The sequence below is a fragment of the Salvelinus sp. IW2-2015 genome, linkage group LG7 (genome assembly GCF_002910315.2).
Source record: "Salvelinus sp. IW2-2015 linkage group LG7, ASM291031v2, whole genome shotgun sequence".
Classification (NCBI taxonomy): Eukaryota; Metazoa; Chordata; class Actinopteri; order Salmoniformes; family Salmonidae; genus Salvelinus; species Salvelinus sp. IW2-2015.
The window spans coordinates 27126336-27144874 of record NC_036847.1 but is presented as its reverse complement, the minus strand read 5'-3'; the positions used below and the strand labels follow the sequence as shown (position 1 = coordinate 27144874).

The window sequence follows — 18539 nt, the reverse complement described above, 5'->3', positions numbered from 1 at the left end:
GCCTGGCCTCACGGTCACCTGCATCCCACTGCTGACACCAGTGTAGCAAATGTGGGGAGCGAATGACACTTCCAAATGTGTGTTCTAAATGCAAGCACAAACGACACTCAAATAAAGAAGCTGCTGCTTACTAAACCTACATATAAATTGTCTGTAGACCGGTATGATAAGTAATCCAAGATAACGATGGCATTGTTCACAAAAATCTTCGTAGGTCTACTTGATGGTTTGGGAATAATCGTGCATTCCACATAATCTTGAGTTCCAACATTTTTGTCATTTTTAGGAAACGGTCACACGTGTTTTGGGAATTTCCCTCTCTCAGTTATTTATGCTCAGAGCCCAGCCCACCGCGCAGCTGTTATCGACTGACTTGCTTGTACAGTAGCTGAGGAGTGAATACCTAGAATCTGAGAAGTTGCAAATATGTTGGGTTGTTTCAAGACGAAAAGGATCGAAATGGTAACGCTTTTATTTATGCTGGCGGTAAGTAGGTTTTAGTCTATTATTATGTGTAAATAAAGACATGCCTTCTGCATTCCCGGGAGCAATAGCGCCCAACCGTTTTATGTACGCATACAATAGGCTACACTTTAAATATATTTATGTAACCTTATATTGAGTATGAGTGTTAGGCTTCTTTTGTAACACAAAGTGATTGACTAAATGTGTACATTTTTATGCGTTTCTAACCAAGATTGCTAAATGCACAGAAAGCTCATTCAACACACTTTTACTTTCGATTAAGAACACCATTGTCATAGTTAAAGCTGTAATACCTACATTTCATGTTATTTTACTAGCTCGCATCTCATTTGAAACGTTCATGCTGCTATGCTCAGTACTAGAAAAGTAAAGTGAATGGTGGTCTAGTCTAGTCCAGACTCTAGAGCGTGAATCTAGGTACTTTCCACCGCTCCTGTGGTTGAGACAGTTGAGCGTTTGTGACTTTCGACAGTTGACCTGAGGTTTCTAAGACATCATAATAGGGATTTTTTAATATAGATTTTGTTTACAGGTTTTCCCCGCAGTTTACTCCTGTGATCCAGCAACACAGTATGATAATAATGGGAAGTGTTGTAATAAGTGTGGGCCAGGTAAGGAAGAGAACGTTCATTATAGCCTATATATACTCCCACTACCTCTTACATTTTTTTTTGAGTCAAACAGAGTCTGGAGTGAACCGTTGTAGAATGTACACTTAATTAGGCTATAAGAGGTATGTACAGTATTTATTATGATAAAAATACATTATTTTAATAGGCACAAGGATGTCATCCGACCATAGTGATTGTTTTGATCCACACTGCATGCCCTGCCAAGAGGATGAATACCAGGAAGCATTCACAGAGAAGATCATCTGCGAAGTGCAACCATACTGTGACCAAAGTGAGACTTGTTATAACGTTTACATATTCAAGGACATTACTGTTGATCTGCCTCATCTGCTTGTAATAACACTACACTTGTATCTCCTTCCTGCCACAGATACAAACTTTGAGGGCAGTACCAATAGGAGCAAAACAAGCCTCAGCCAATGCATATGTAAGGCAGGACACCACTGTTCGAGTAAAGAGTGCCTGACATGTGCACCACACACTAAATGTGGACCAGGACAAGAGATACTTTCCACCGGTAGAAAACACGTCTTTATCACACTATCAGCAACGATTGAATTCTAGACTAGTGAGCCTGCTATATATTCAAACATGGACTTTATTGTTCTGTTTCTATTTTATTTTATTACATGGTTTGAGCTGCTAGAGTTAGGCTACCTGAATTGTGTCATTTGTGAGCGTGTGGTCACTATAGCCGTATGCTGTATATTTTCTCAGGTGACCACATCCGGGACACGGTGTGTCAGGCCTGTCCTGCAAACACCTTCTCCAGTGACAGCTCAGCAGAGAGCAAGTGCAAGCAATGGACAGTGTAAGTACTGAGTTCAATCCTTTTATTAACAACTGTGATGTGTTAAATAATAACAATAGATCTGTTAGTAATACAGTACTAGTCAAAAGTTTGGACACACCTACTCATTCAAGGGTTTTTCTTTATTTTTACTATTTTCTACATTGTAGAATAATAGTGAAGACATCAAAACTATGGAATAACACATATGGAATCATGTAATAACCAAAAAAGTGTTAAACAAATCAAAATATTTTATTATGGAGATTCTTCAAAGTAGCCACCCTTTGCCTTGATGACAGCTTTGCACACTCTTTGCATTCTTCATGAGGTAGTCACCTGGAATCCATTTCAATTAACAGGTGTGCCTTGTTAAAAGTTCATTTGTGGAATTTCTTTCCTTCTTAATGCATTTGAGCCAATCAGTTGTGTTGTGACAAGGTAGGGTTGGTATACCAAAGATAGCCCTATTTGGTAAAATACCAAGTCCAAATTATGGCAAAAACAGATCAAATAAGCAAAGAGAAACAACAGTCCATTATTACTTTAAGACATGAAAGTCAGTCAATCCGGAACATTTCAAGAACTTTGAAAGTGTCTTCAAGTGCAGTCACAAAAACCATCAAGCGCTATGATGAAACTGGCTCTCATGAGGACCGCCACAAGAAAGGAAGACCCAGAGTTACCTCTGCTGCAGAGGATTAGTTCATTAGAGTTAACTGCACCTCAGATTGCAGCCCAAATAACTGCTTTACAGAGTTCAAGTAACAGACATATCAACATCAACTGTTCAGAGGAGACTGCGTGAATCAGGGCCGAATTGCTGCAAAGAAACCACTACTAAAGGACACCAATAAGAAGAAGAGACTTGCTTGGGCCAAGAAACACGAGCAATGGACATTATGGACATTATGGACAATGGACATCCAAATTTGAGATTTTTGGTTCCAACCACTGTGTCTTTGTGAGACACAGAGTAGGTGAACGGATGATCTCCGCATGTGTGGTTCCCACCATGAAGCATGGAGGAGGAGGTGTGATGCTGTGGAGGTGCTTTTCTGGTGTGATTTATTTAGAATTCAAGGCACACTTAACCAGCATGGCTACCACAGTTCTGCAGCGATACGCCATCCCATCTGGTTTGCGCTTAGTGGGACTATCATTTGTTTTTCAACAGGACAATGACCCAAAACACACCTCCAGGCTGTGTACGGGTTATTTGACCAAGAAGGAGAGTGATGGAGTGCTCCATCAGATGACCTGGCCTCCACAATCACCCGACTTCAACCCAAATGAGATGGTTGGATCGTAGAGTGAAGGAAAAGCAGCCAATAGGTGCTCAGAATATGTGAGAACTCCTTTAAGACTGTTGGAAAAGCATTCTTCATGAAACTGGTTGAGAGAATGCCTAGTGTGCAAAGCTGTCATCAAGGCAAAGGGTGGCTACTTTGAAGAATCACCAATATAAAAAATATTTTGATTTGTTTAACACATTTTTTGGTTACTACGTGATTCCATATGTGTTCTTTCAAAGTTTTCATGTCTTCACTATTATTCTACAATGTAGAAAATAGTAAAAATAAAGAAAAACCCTTGAATGAGTAGGTATGTCCAAACTTTTGACTGGTACTGTATATAACATGTAAACTCAGCAAAAAAAAGAAACATCCCTTTTTCAGGACCCTGTCTTTCAAAGATAATTCATAAAAATCAAAATAACTTCACAGATCTTCATTGTAAAAGGGTTTAAACACTGTTTCCCATGCTTGTTCAATGAATCATAAACAATTAATGAACATGCACATGTGGAACGGTCGTTAAGACACTAACAGTTTACAGGTAATTAAGGTCACAGTTATGAAAATTTAGGACATTAAATAGGCTTTCCTAGTGACTCTGAGAAACAACAAAAGAAAGATGCCCAGGGTTCCTGCTCATCTGCATGAACGTGCCTTAGGCATGCTGCAAGGAGTCATGAGGACTGCAGATGTGGCCAGGGCAATAAATTGCCATGTCCGTACTGTGAGACACCTAAGACAGCGCTACAGGGAGACAGGACGGACAGCTGTTTGTCCCCGTAGTGGCAGACCACATGTAACAACACCTGCACAGGATCGGTACATCTGAACATCACACCTGCGGGACAGGTACAGAATGGTAACAACAACTGCTTGAGTTACACCAGGAATGCACAATCCCGCCATCAGTAATCAGGCTGTCCGCAATAGGCTGAGAGAGGATGGACTGAGGGCTTGTAGGCCTGTTGTAAGGCAGGTCCTCACCGGCAAGATCACCGGCAAGATCGTCGCCTATGGGCACAAACTCACCGTCGCTGGTCCAGACAGAACTGGCAAAAAGTGCTCTTCACTGAAGAGTCGAGGTTTTGTCTCACCAGGGGTGATGGTCGGATTTGCGTTTATCGTCGAAGGAATGAGCGCTACACTGAGGCCTGTAATGAGCGGGATCGATTTGGAGGTGGAGGGTCTGTCATGGTCTGGGGCGGTGTGTCACAGCATCATCGGACTGAGCTTGTTGTCATTTCAGGCAATCTCAACGCTGTGTGTTACAGGGAAGACATCCTCCTCCCTCATGTGGTATCCTTTCTGCAGGCTCATCCTGACATGACCCTCCAGCATAACAATGCCACCAGCCATACTGCTCATTCTGTGCGTGATTTCCTGCAAGACAGGAATGTCAGTGTTCTGCCATGGCCAGTGAAGAGCCCGGATCTCAATCCCATTGAGCACGTCTGGGACCTGTTGGATCGGAGGGTGAGGGCTAGGGCCATTCCCCCCAAAAATGTCCGGGAACTTGCAGGTGCCTTGGTGGAAGAGTGGGGTAACATCTCACAATAAGAACTGGCAAATCTGGTGCAATCCATGAGGAGGAGATGCACTGCAGTACTTAATGCAGCTGGTGGCCACACCAGATACTGACTGTTACTTTTGATTTTGACCCCCCTTTGTTCAGGGCACATTATTACATTTCTGTTAGTCACATGTCTGTGAAACTTGTTCAGTTTATGTCTCAGTTGTTGAGTCTTGTTATGTTCATACAAATATTTACACATGTTAATTTTGCTGAAAATAAACGCAGTTGACAGTGAGAGGACGTTTCTTTCTTTGCTGAGTTTATGTAGCATGTATTTTATCATACTGCAGTTGTAACTGTTAGTCACAATCAATGTAATTATATTTGATTAGTTGGTTGAACAACTTAACAATTGCTTGATTTATTGCTTGATTATTTTTCCACATATTTGACCAATGTTGTTCATAAACTGCACTGTATACTCAAAAACATTCCCCATAAAAAAATTCAGTTGTGACAAAGGATCCAGAGCTGAAGCCAATGGGACATCCACCTCTGACATTGTCTGTGGTAAGTACAGGGTCCACACGATGAAAGCAACACAATTTACACAAACATTACAACATTTTCCTTCAACCATAATAAATTGGTGAACAATAGAATGTATTCCGTTATCATAGTATTCATAGTACTCATAGTATTCCGTTATCGTCAGTTGACCATCACTTTTTCACAGTAACTCATTCTCCTGAACTGTGCAACATGGTTGTAGGGGACTTTTTTTTATCTGGGTGTTAAAATCACATCACTGAAACCAAAACTTGTGGAGGGGCTATGTGGAGGAATTTTCTCAGTATTACAGTATTCTATAGTAGGGCAGCTTACTGTAGTAGCCTGTCCTATATACGTCTGTCAAAACTAGTGTAAGTAACACATAAGCCGCAGGCATATTGTTGATTGACAATAGTTGTTTGTATTGTTTGTGATGTTCTTTTGATTTATTTTACAGTGTCAGTACCCACATTCTCTGGAAGAATAGCAGGATATTCCCTTGTGGGTGTTGCATTGGTCACGAGTGTTGTGGGCATTATCCTGTGGAAATATAAAGGTATATAACACTCCTTTTAGGATGTTATTTGAGTGAAAACTTTACGTAGGATTTTTTTAAATAATCATATTTTATTGTGTACTAGGTAAACATGGAGAGGCCTACAAGAAAGGAAAGGTATGTTATTTTTCTGACATTTCAATCAGCCATGACAGTAATACTGTTATACTTTAGTATTTAGACAAACTAATGCACATATGGCAGACATTGTGTCTTTCGCCATAGGAACCCTGTGTGGAGTGTCTAGCGTGTGAGAGGAGACCTACAGAAGACAGAAACAATGAAGGGAGAAACTCAGAAGGACCTGAAGAGGAAAGGGAACAACTCAAACCTATGATCCAAAATGGAAAGCCACTATCACCACCATCACCAATATCACAACCATCACCAGGTACTCAAACACCAGTGGAGAATGATGTTAACGACTCTCAAGCCGAGTCTTCTGCCAAAGCTGAAGAGATGACAGAAAATGGACATGTGGTGGCGCAGGAGCAGGGTAAACAACACGATACTTATTTGTCTGATTCACAAATGGTATCACATAACCACTCGGCTTCACCCAGTGCCGAACACAATATACTACGGTCAGGTTGTGCATTACCATGAAATATTCATGAAATATTGCTGAATATTCTGTACATTGTAAACTGTTGTAAAAAGTATTGGTTGTTACTGTATTATGTTATAGAACGTTTTCATAAGCATACTAGAATATGCCTTTATTATGTTTTTATGTTGTAATTTCTCTCCTTTGCACTAAACTATCGAAAATAAATGCCACTGCCCACTGGGCGCACACTGGTTAAATAAACGTTGTTTCCACATCATTTCAATGTAATTTCATTGAACCAACATGGAATAGACGTGGAATTGATATCTGTGCCCAGTGGGTGTGTTGGTGAAATGACCAAATCACCCTCTAGTGGCCTCATGGGTGGAATGTTATTAATATTTTTCATAATTAATCAACATAAAAAATAAAAAATTGCTGACGAAAATCCAGTGTTTCTATGTTAAATGGTTTTGTTATATTTCAGTCTTCTGTGATATATATAAAGTGTAATATTGGGATGCAACTCAAAACGGAATACATTTCAACTCTATATCCAACCTGATCTCATAGTTTCAAGTCGGGATTTGACGTAATGTGGATGAACGTCTAATTTTGACCCATTAATTCCACATGGTTACAGAGTTCAATCCACGTGGTTACAGGGTTTAAACAGAAACAACTCAAATGGTTAAGCTTAGGTATTAATTACGAGTGGTTAAGGATAGGGCTATGGTTTGGGGAAATGCGCTGTTTACATTTGGTATGTACAGTGGCTTGCGAAAGTATTTACCCCCCTTGGCATTTTTCCTATTTTGTTTCCTTACAACCTGGAATTAAAATAGATTTTTGGGGGGTTTGTATAATTTGATTTACACAACATGCCTACAACTTTGAAGATGCAAAATATTTTTTATTGTGAAACAAACAAGAAATAAGACAAAAAAAATTATTGAGCGTGCATAACTAYMCCCCCCCCCCCCCCCCACCCCCCCAAAAAAAGACAATACCTTGTAGAGCCACCTTTTGCAGCAATGACAGCTGCTAGTATCTTGGGGTATGTCTCTATAAGCTTGGCACATCTAGCCACTGGAATTTTTGCCCATTCTTCAAGGCAAAACTGCTCCAGCTCCTTCAAGTTGGATGGGTTCTGCTGGTGTACAGCAATCTTTAATACAGCAATCTTTCTTCTACCACAGATTCTCAATTGGATTGAGGTCTGGGCATTGACTATGCCAAGACATTTAAATGTTTCCCCTTAAACCACTCAAGTGTTGCTTTAGCAGTATGCTTAGGGTCACCGTCCTGCTGGAAGGTGAACCTCTGTCCCAGTCTCAAATCTCTGGAAGACTGAAACAAGTTTCCCTCAATAATTTCCCTGTATTTTGCACCATCCATCATTCCTTCAATTCTGACCAGTTTCCCAGTCCCTGCCAATGAAAAGCATCCCCATAGCATGATGCTGCGACCACCATGCTTCACTGTGGGGATGGTGTTCTCAGGGTGATGAGAGGTGTTGGGTTTGTGCCAGACATAGCGTTTTTCTTGATGGCCAAAAAGCTCAATTTTAGTCTCATCTGACCAGAGTACCTTCTTCCATATGTTTGGGGAGTCTCCAGCATGCCTTTTGGCGAACACCAAATGTGTTTGCTTATTTTTTTCTTTAAGCAATGGCTTTTTTCTGGACACTCTTCCATAAAGCCCAGCTCTGTGGAGTGTACGGCTTAAACCTCACTAGGGTAGGGGGCACTATTTTCACCTCCGGATGAAAAGCGTGCCCAAAGTAAACTGCCTGCTACTCAGGCCCAGAAGCTAGGATATGCATATAATTAGTGGATTTGGATAGAAAACACTCCAAAGTTTCTAAAACTGTTAAAATAATGTATGTGAGTATAACAGAACTGAAATGGCAGGCGAAAACCTGAGAAAAATCCATCCAGATAGTGTTTTTTTAATGTTTGTAGTTTTCCATTGACTGCCTATACAGAGTCCATTGACTTAAGACTCAAATTGCACTTCCTATGGCTTACACTAGATGTCAACAGTCTTTAGAAATTGTTTCAGGCTTGTATTCTGAAAAGTGAGGGAGTAAGACCACTCTGAATGAGTGGACACTGCAGTGTCCCAGAGGTTTTTCATGCGTGTGACCGAGAGTGCGCCTTTCATGTTTTCCTATTATATTGACAAATCTTTTGTCCGGTTGAAATATTATTGATTATTATGACAAAAACAACCCGAGGATTGATTATAAACATCGTTTGACAGGTTTCTACGAACTTTACTGATACTTTTCGGATTTTTCGTCTGCCTGTTGTGACTGCCTTTGAGCCTGTGGATTACTGAACAAAACGTGCGAACAAAACTGAGTTTTTCGGATATAAAGATGGACTTTATCGAACAAAAATTATATTTATTGAGTAAATGGGAGTCTTGTGAGTGCAACCATACGAAGATCATCAAAGGTAAGTGATTAATTCTATCGCTATTTCTGACTTGTGTAACTCCTCTCCTTGGCTGGTAACTGTTTGTAATGATTTGTCTGCTGGGCGCTGTTCTCAGATAATCGCATGGTATTCTTTCGCCGTAAAGCCTTTTTGAAATCTGACACCGTGGTTGGATTAACAAGAAATTCATCTTTAAACCGATGTATAACACTTGTATGTTTTATGAATTTTTATAATGAGTATTTCTGTTTTTGAATTTGGCGCTATGCAATTCCACTGGATGTTGGCCAGGTGGGACGCTACTGTTCCACACCCCCTAGAGAGGTTTTAAAGTGGTCCTATGGACAGATACTCCAATCTCAACTGTGGAGCTTTGCAACTCCTTCAGGGTTATCTTTGGTCTCTTTGTTGCCTCTCTGTTGAATATCCCCCTTGCCTGGACCATGAGTTTTGGTGGGCAGCCCTGTCTTGGCAGGTCTCCTATGGCTCCCATATTCTTTGCATTTTTTAATAATGGGTTTAATGGTGCTCTGTGGGATGTTCAACGTTTCTGATATTTTTGTATAACCCAACCCTGATCTGTACTTCTCCACAACTTTGTCCCTGACCTGTTTGGAGAGCTCCTTTGTCTTCATGGTGCCGCTTGCTTGGTGGTGCCCCTTGCTTAGTGGTGTTGCAGACTCTGGGGCCTTTCAGAACAGGTGTATATATACTGAGATCATGTGACAGATCATGTGACACTTAGATTGCACACAGGTGGACTTTATTTAACTAATTGTGAAGTATGAAGGTAATTGGTTGCACCAGATCTTATTTAGGGACTTCATAGCAAAGGGGGTGAATACATATGCATGCACAATTTTTCCGTTTTTTATTTTGAATAATTTTTTTAAGCAAGTTATTTTTTTAATTTCACTTCACCAATTTAGAATATTTTGTGTATGTCCATTACATGAAATCCAAATAAAAATCTATTTAAATTGCAGGTTGTAAGGCAACAAAATAGGAAAAACGCCAAGGGGGTGAATACTTTTGCAAGGCACTGTACATGGGACAATATGTACAAAATCTAATAGCTCCAAATTTCAATGAATTAAAAACCTCAATCCAACTTTACATTTTGAAGTTCATATACAAATATTGAAAGCATTTATTGAGATCTAAAAAGTGTGCAACATGAAAATATTGTCTCATTTCCATTGTGTAATTTATTGACAGTCCCTCACTTGCCCCAGAGATAGGCTATCCAAAGTCAAACCAATTTTGTCAAGGTGGCACACCAGTCAGCTGAAGGTAATTGGCGAAATAATTTGGCTAACTCTTCCCATCTGCAAACACAAGAGACACTCACATCAAACCACACCACAAAACCAACTCAGGTTTGGATTCAGTCATGGCCGCTAGCATTTCTTAATGAACCAAATCTAAAGTGAGGCCAAATCAGAAAGTGTAGTCACCCTTTAAAGACGATGCAAATTGACATTTATTTTATTTATTTAGCTAGGCAAGTTAGTTAAGAACAAACTCTTATTTACAATGACGGCCTTCCCCAGCCAAAACCTCCGCTAACCCGGACGATGCTGGGCCAATTGTGCGCCGCCCTATGGGACTCCAGATCACAGCCGGTTGTGATACTGCACGCGATTGAACCAGGGTCTGTAGGTATGCCTCTTGCACTGAAATGCAGTGCCTTAGACCGCTTGCGCCACTCAGGAGCCAAACTGCCTGTTTTGTTTTTGCATTAAACATTTTATCATTCAAAATCAATAAACATTTTTGGGGGGTCAATTTTCAAGTTAAATTTATAAAGTACAGATCTAATATTGTAGGAGCATACAGTACCCAACCTTTTATCTTACAGTTTTATATTTTGGTGTCAGAGGCATATACTCAGATTTTCCACAAGGAGGAGGTAGTACTTCACTAGAACAGAGCCCTATAGATGGCTCTCTTGAGGTTTCAGCATCAGTCAGGGGGTGGACTTCAGCCTCTGTCATACTTTTGTGAGAATGTCATGATCTTGGGAGGTCATAATGGGAGGCTACTCATAGACATTGGCTTGACCTTTTAGATGCTGTAAAAAGTATATTCATGTCACAATTAAAACTAGAAATTAAAATGTCCCATGATTTTAAAGAGTGTGCTTGGATTAATGTAATGAGATCAAATTAAATATATCCACTAGTTTGTGGCAGATTGGGTCCTGTTCTGTCTGGGATTACACCTCATTTGGGTCACCTGTGAAAAGGGCACTACTCAACCCTCTGTGTGTGTCTGGATGTGTGTGTCTCGGGGTGGTGTGAAGGGGCTTCTTTCCTCTTAGGGGTTTTCTCATTATCCCTGGATTAGTGGAGATACAGCCCTTTGAATTGACATGGAAAACTGGGTGATTCTATGTGATTAGCAAGGGACAGGATCTCCAGTCTTTCACCTCCAACTCATCTGAATCTCCTTTACCCATCAGACACTGTAGATACTGTATGCTCTCCTGTTGTTTGTGTATGTTACTTTCTCTCCTACCTTTAACCACGCCACACACACAATCTCTCTCTACCTGTGGAGGTTTGGAGATGCAGAACATTTAACCGGTTTCCATTTATACTCCCCATAAAGATAATATAGATTTGTATTACATTATGCATATTTTATACTCATTTAAAGTTCTGCTGTATTATATTGAACAGGCATGCCGTTTCTTTTTTTGGCCAATGTGGTCAGTTGCCTAAGGTAGGCCATTGGTGTAGGCCATTATCATCCTGCATGGACCAACAATGAGTTAACCTAATACATGAATTTTAACAGATCTAGGTTTGATATGAAAATTCTATAATGTTTTATCAATTAAATTATAACCCATTTTTTGTAGATGGTTATTATTCAACAAGAGTCAGCTTGCTTAAACTTCCTAACATTAGATATATTGGCAATATGCATGGATACATGCGTCTGAAACTATAATAAACTACACGAGAATGTAAAATAATGTAACATTTCATAAGTCGAAATCAGACTGTGACTTTACCAGACCTTTCCCAACCCAAATAGCCTGCTGTAAGAACTGATCCTTGAAAATAGTGGAACACACACGAAAATTGTATTTCATATTTTGAGGGATTTTATTTTACCAAAATATTTTTTTTGTGATAAGAGAAATGAAATAAGAATTTACAGATTGTTAATCGAAAATATATATACACATATGTACACAAAACATAACATGTTCTGTAAGAGTAGTTGGTCTTACAAGTAGCCTAACAAACATATACCTAGCATTTTCCTAGCAAATTAGTCCACGTTTAAACGTCAAAAAGTAGACCCACGCCATGGAATTTGGTATTTTAAAGTGCATAAGATGTAAAAATGTGTCCTTCACTGTTTTAAATAGTAAATGCTCTGTTATAGAATATCGTGAGCAGGGTATACGGGAATGTACAGTCCGTTCCTTGATGCCCATTCTGCCCAGAATTTGCCAACTTGTGTTCCAGGATGACAAGCAGTGTACTGCGGCTTTTTCCCCGTTTCCGATGTCGCCGTTTCTGCCAAAGACCATATTTTGGGTTTTTGACACTCAACGTTATCTTTACTTTCCAGATTAGCTGGAAATGATTTGCGTTCTGTGTCATTCTTTACCACATTTTCCGCGTGCGCTGCGAGCCTACCAGCTCTATTGTCGTCGTTTGACTGTTTCACAAGGCGCTCATCCACCGGCTCTGTCGTTGAGTTGGATACTCTATGTCCAATATCCTCATTGTCATCTACGGTTGGAGGATCTATCTCATCTTCGTCGTCCAAACGGATTTTCTGCAGAGAGCCCTCGCCCTCCTCCTCGTCGCTCTCGCCCTCCTCGTCAGATTTCCCCTTGGACGCCCAGTTTACCCTATTATCCTTCTTCAGTCGTCGCCTGGCGTTGGCAAACCAAGTGGAAACCTGCGTGAGGCTCATCTTGGTTACAATAGCAAGCATGATCTTCTCACCCTTCGTGGGATACGGGTTCTTAAGATGCTCGTTCAACCAGGCCTTGAGCGCGCTGGTGCTTTCCCGGGTAGCCACCTTGGCGACTCTGATCAGGTCATCGGTTGCTCCTGGTCGGTATTGCGGGTAGAATGGACCTCCTCGGCCGAGGAGCGCTTGATGATATGGAGAGACAGCTTTCAGGTCGAAAGAGTTGTTCTGAAAACACAAGAGAACGTGATTAGTTTATGTTTAAATTCGTGCGTAACTGACCACATTGATTTGTTAAAGTGTGTAATTACGCATTACATTTAATTGGTATTAAAAAGGTCTGTACAATGCTTTCTTTTTCCGATATTGATAAATGATGAATACATTTAGATTATTAGCTGGAAATGTTATTGATTAGGTATACAATAGAGAAAACATATTGTCAAATAATTTACCATGTTCGCAATGTATCTGTGGTGTGGATAAGGGATTAATTTGTATCCTTGTAGTCCGGAATATGCCAAAGGTACCCCAGCCATCGCAGCAAGATAAGGGGCTTGTTGCTGTTGTACCCCAGCTGGACCTCCCAACAACGGTATCTGATATCCAGGGGGCATGTTGATATTTCTCTCAAAGAAGTTGCCTGTTTGTGACGCAGGCATCCTTACGTCCTGACTATCAGAGCTTGAATGATAGTAATGTGCACCCTCACCAGCTCTAAATATACCCCTATCCAGTCATGGGCGGTTCTTAACCGCGGTGATTGACAGTTACGTTCAAAATTCCTCGCTTTCACTCGCACCAAATCCCATCAAAGGAGAACAACGGTGTTCCTTTTAACGGTTTCTTAAAGGCGCTAAATAGCCTGTCTATAACGTATCTCAAACCAATCATTTCTATGGTGAGAGACGAATAATGAAATATAATTTGAATTTCACAGTTTTGTTCTGATGCGGAGGATACTAGAAACTAGAATCTCTCATAATTCACTTTGCCTACTATTTGTTGTCACAATACGATCTATAATGTTAGGTTCTTTATAGATCCTTAACTATTAATTTATTGTAGGCCACCAGTTTTATCAATGCCATCAGCCGTCCTCATACATATTTTTTCAGTTACAAATATGCCAAAAAGTAAATTAATTTATTTTAAAAATCTAACTGAATTAAGTGCATTTCAGGCCCAAAATAAAGAATGATATAGGAAAGAGAAACTGTTGTAAACGTACCATTCATTGTAAATATAGCATATTACATGTTAATATCGATAGTTTCCCATCGAATTTGACATTATGTTTGTGCAACACTCACTGTAGGATAATAAAATGACTTGAATAGGATTAACACCAGGCAGACCCTATGTCTCTTGTCTGACGATCAGACTTCTGTTTGAAATTGAAGTCTGAACATGTAGCTGTGAATTGAATTAGCCAATTGAATTAGCCTAATGACGTTAACACATTCCCAGGCTTCTTTCCATGACCATTGACTGAAACTGTGATGTCTTCAATATAGTTTTATTTAGATTTGTCCGAGGTTTCATCTAATATTTTCCGACTGAATTAGGCTATTGGTTTCTGTATCCTACATTTCCCTCAACGGAAACAAAAACATGTAGGCGTTATGCTGATATTTATTATTAATTTAACATCGAAAAAAATCTAACATATTTTGTAAGATACCAATTTACTATTCCTATTTAATTAACAACTGTGGGGTGGTTATGTTTGGTGTGTCATTGGGGCAATGGGTTACCTTACTTAGGCTGGCGATACCCCAGAACTATTTTGTTAATTTATTGTGATTGAACAATAACACTTCCCTTTACATGTCGGATGGTTTTGTTGTGGCTTCAGCATATCGTTTCAATGGGGCTAATTAAAAGCTGTTAAGTAAAACAGGTGTTACTAATGTATATGATAAATATGAGATAACAAATGGTAATGTAGGGAGCTTGAAGGATTGTTAAAGATACGAGAAAAATATTACAATTCTTATTCCACTGCCCTTTCATCTTCTCCAAAGGGACATTGGTTGAAGAAGAAGTTTTTACTTTACGATGCTCGTATTATGTGGTGGTTTGGTTGCAACCTTTTGAGCGAAGCTACTGCTAAGTAGGTCTCTCCACCTAATTTCTAAAAGGGTGAATTGTTAAAGTATAAAAAAAATAGGAGGAAAAGTGTAGCCATGCATAAAAGTCTCAAATAAATTAACAATCCATAGACTAACTACATATCCTATGATTTCTTTATTTATCGAAATAATTTAATTAACGTAAGATCAATTTGAAACAGAAGACTGTTGACCGGCATCTGCTATTAGCAGAATGCACTTCACTCATCATCTTGATTTACATTTTCACATTATGCTGAACGTTGTGGATATCCAATATTTCACATATTTTGTTATAAAAATGTTTTTTATTTGTGTGTGTGGTGGGGGTGGTGAGAAAAGATGTATAACTGGTACAATGGGTTGACTGGAGAGCAAAGAGTCAGAGGCTTAGCTAATGTCATCTGTACATCTCAGGAGACAAACAGCTCAGGGCAGTGGCTTTTGTCTGACTTGTAGACTCTCCTTTCAAATATTTTCCTCTTTTGCAGCTACAATGCAGGTTTTGGTCTCCTTCTGACAGGTTGGATAGGTATTGTTTGCTCTCAGGATGTCCCTCGATTGCGCAGAAAAGTGTCCAAATGGAGGAGGATTGTCCTCAGTTCCCTGTGAGATACAGTATACAAGATAAGATTAATGATAGTCTACTGTGAGTGTTAAATGGCCAGCACATGCAACTTTTGGCTGGTTACAAGATCAGGTGAATGGAAATGTTTCAACCTCTGTCCTCTGTTTCAACCCCCTTTAAGACAAGACAAGTACCTTAGTCCATCAGAGATGGATTGAGGGTTCCCCTCTAGTCGACTGGAAGCCTCAATGATGCCTTTAATTTCCTATTCTCATACATATATATATAACTATGTCACTACAGTTAACAGTGGGTCTAAACCGTGGGCCTGATTGAAACCAGTAGAAGAGCCATGCAGGACAACAGTACGAGCCCCCTTTCTCTATTGGAACTCTCAATGATGCCTTTAATATCCCATTCTCATACATAAAGTATCCTATATCTGTGTTCAGGGTGGCAGGTATCCTAGCTGTTAAGAGCATTGGGCCAGTAACTGAAAGGTCGCTGGTTCGAATCCCCGAGCCGACAATGTGAAAAATTGGTCGATGTGCCCGTGAGCAAGGCACTTAACCCTAATTGCACCTGACAGTTGCTCTGGATAAGAGCATCTGCTAAATAACTGAAATGTAAATGTCCTCCTCTAGGGCGGGCCTCTGATTAAGGAGAAGTAAGTAGAAGGTAAATCTGGATATTTGTCATTAAGAGGGAATGGAATACAAAATTATAAAATGCTTGCTATTTGAATATAATTCACCCAAATGGAGAATTAATCACTACTGATATAATCTAATCATAGGAGGCAAGAGACACTTCCACTTCAAATCTGACTCAATGAAGTCAATGTATGAACATGCCCATTCCAGGTCCATTCCATTTCCAGGAAATTAAGTGAATGTCAACCCATGACATGAAAAAAAACTAATATAACAATACATTCTCTTCTAGTTGAAATGTTGAAACTAATTGTTATTTTGGTGTTAAAAATCAAAAAGCACCAGTACAAATTGACCACAAACACATAACAACCCCCCCCAATGACATTCTATTCTAAGCCAAGCGTGAAAGTTATCAAGCTCTCCCACCCACTCCCAGCTATCAACCCCCCCTGACCCTCATCCCTCCTAACTCTTTGTCCTTACTCTTATCCGCTCTACTCCATCATTATTTTAATAGAGAAGTGGCGCTGAAACCGCTTGCAACTCTAAGTATGTCTTTGTTAGTATCTTGGTGGTGGACCGGTGTCCCGCCCCTCTGTTCCCTCCTGGGTGTGCACTGATTGATGGCCTTCTGCTGGGTGAGTGACAGGCCACATTTGTTAGGCTGTGACGGACAGGCCGAAGGCTGGGGGACTGAATGACTGCTGGTGGTGCTGGTTGGGCCCTCTGCTGCATTGGACGTTGGGGCCCTCTGGCCTGCTCCACCACCACCACCCCTTGGGGGCCTTAGTTGGCCCCCAGGACCCCCAGCTTGCCCAGCCTGTCTGTCCAGCAAGGGTAGTTCTCCGGCGGGCTTGCTGTACCCGAGCAGCTCGTTAGCTGTAAGCCTCTCCTCCTCAGTGACAGAATCTTGACTAGAACCAAAACATTTGATCATATTACTCCAGTGCTAGAGACTGCTGCCCTACGTACATAGAGTCATTGAACACTGGTCATTTTAATAACGTTTACAGACTGTTTTACCCACTTTCCAGGTGTATATATATACTGTTTTCTAATCATGGCTCACCCTATATCACTACTGCTGTACACACCTTTTCTATTCATATACTGTCCATACTGAATGATGGCACTGCATTGGATAGCAGCCATTTTACAGGCTGCTGAACAATTTCCAGTGACAGAAAACGTTTCCATACATTGTCAAGACCGGTCGGCAGCCTCGTGTAACATTGGGGCGGGGGGGTTCTCTTTGTTATCAACAGATGGTTTGTGATCTCTAATGTTAAGGAAGTCTGGAGTTCTCGCCTGAGCTAGAAAACCTCATTATAAACTGCAGACCATACTATTTACCAAGAGAGTTTTCATCTATATTTTTCATAGAATTCTATTTACCACCCCAAACTAATGCTGGCACTAAGACCGCACTTAATGAGCTGTATAGGGCCATAAGCAAACAAGAAAATGACCAGCCAGAGGCGGCGCTTCCGTGGACGGTGATTTTAATGCAAGGAAACTGAAATCCGTTTTACCACATTTTTACCAGAATGTCACCTGAGCAACTAAAGGCGACAAAATTATAGATCACCTTCACTCCATACACAGAAATGCATACAAGGCTCTCCCTCACCCCCCCTTTGGCAAATCTTACCATAACTCTATCCTCCTGATTCCTGCTGACAAGCAAAAACTAAAACAGGAAGTACTCAATACAGAAGTGAAGTGGATGTTAAGCTACAGGACTATTTTGCTAGCACAGACTGAAATATGTTCCGAGATTCATCCGATAACATTGAGGCGTTTACCACATCAGTCACCAGCTTCATTAATAAGTGCATCAACGACGTCGTCCCCACAGTGACCATACGTACATATTGTAACGGCTTTCGTTGGTGGAAGGAGAGGAGGACCAAGGTGCAGCGTGGTACGTTTTCATTTTAATAAACAAAATAAACTGAACACTGAATTTACAAAAAATAATAAAGAGCGAGAACGAAAACGAAACAGTTCTGCAAGCAATACGCACAAACAGAAAACAATCACCCACAACACACAATGGAAAACAGGCTACCTAAGTATAGCTCCCAATCAGAGGCAGCTGTCATTCGTTGTCTCTGACAACCACACCAGGCCAAACAAAGAAATAGACAACCTAGACATACAACATAGAATGCCCACCCACATCACACCCTGACCAAACAAAACATAGAAGCATACAAAGCAATCTATGGTCAGGGCGTGACACATATCCCAGCCAGAAGCCATGGATTACAGGCAACAGCCACACTGAGCTAAAGGCTAGAGCTTCCACTTCCAAGGAGTGGGTTTCTAATCCGGACGCTTATACGACTTCCAACGAGCCATCAAACAGCCAAAGCTTCAATACAGGACTAAGATTGAATCCTGCTACTCCGGCTCTTTCGCTCGTCAGATGTGGC

At 40.5% G+C, this 18539-nt stretch overlaps 2 protein-coding genes across 2 annotated transcripts; one reads left to right on the top strand and one right to left on the bottom strand.

Moving 5' to 3' along the window:
• The first annotated feature begins 349 nt into the window (after positions 1 to 349).
• On the top strand, positions 350 to 6825 carry LOC111966743 (tumor necrosis factor receptor superfamily member 5). The gene is made up of 9 exons (XM_023991643.2): positions 350 to 486; positions 1019 to 1097; positions 1264 to 1389; positions 1489 to 1635; positions 1836 to 1929; positions 5231 to 5289; positions 5729 to 5827; positions 5913 to 5944; positions 6053 to 6825. The coding sequence occupies exons 1-9, from the start codon at positions 427 to 429 to the stop codon at positions 6431 to 6433; spliced, it is 1077 nt and encodes a 358-aa protein (XP_023847411.1). The 5' UTR covers positions 350 to 426; the 3' UTR covers positions 6434 to 6825.
• A 5292-nt stretch (positions 6826 to 12117) lies between these two features.
• On the bottom strand, positions 12118 to 13486 carry LOC111966093 (iroquois-class homeodomain protein IRX-1-like). Its single transcript, XM_023990518.2, has 2 exons — positions 13219 to 13486; positions 12118 to 12991 (listed from the first exon to the last, which is right to left on the bottom strand). Exons 1-2 carry the CDS (start codon positions 13423 to 13425, stop codon positions 12218 to 12220), a joined length of 981 nt encoding a protein of 326 aa, XP_023846286.1. The 5' UTR covers positions 13426 to 13486; the 3' UTR covers positions 12118 to 12217.
• Positions 13487 to 18539: the final 5053 nt, after the last annotated feature.

What these genes read in the sequence shown, in the direction of transcription:
- LOC111966743 (XM_023991643.2), top strand. Translation starts at nt 427, where the DNA reads ATGTTGGGTTGTTTCAAGACGAAAAGGATCGAAATGGTAACGCTTTTA. An exon ending in CGCTTTTATTTATGCTGGCG is followed by an intron (nt 487 to 1,018) that starts GTAAGTAGGTTT and finishes TTTTGTTTACAG; the next exon opens with GTTTTCCCCGCAGTTTACTC. An exon ending in TATCCTGTGGAAATATAAAG is followed by an intron (nt 5,828 to 5,912) that starts GTATATAACACT and finishes ATTGTGTACTAG; the next exon opens with GTAAACATGGAGAGGCCTAC.
- LOC111966093 (XM_023990518.2), bottom strand. Translation starts at nt 13,425, where the DNA reads ATGCCTGCGTCACAAACAGGCAACTTCTTTGAGAGAAATATCAACATG. An exon ending in ACAGATACATTGCGAACATG is followed by an intron (nt 12,992 to 13,218) that starts GTAAATTATTTG and finishes TTGTGTTTTCAG; the next exon opens with AACAACTCTTTCGACCTGAA.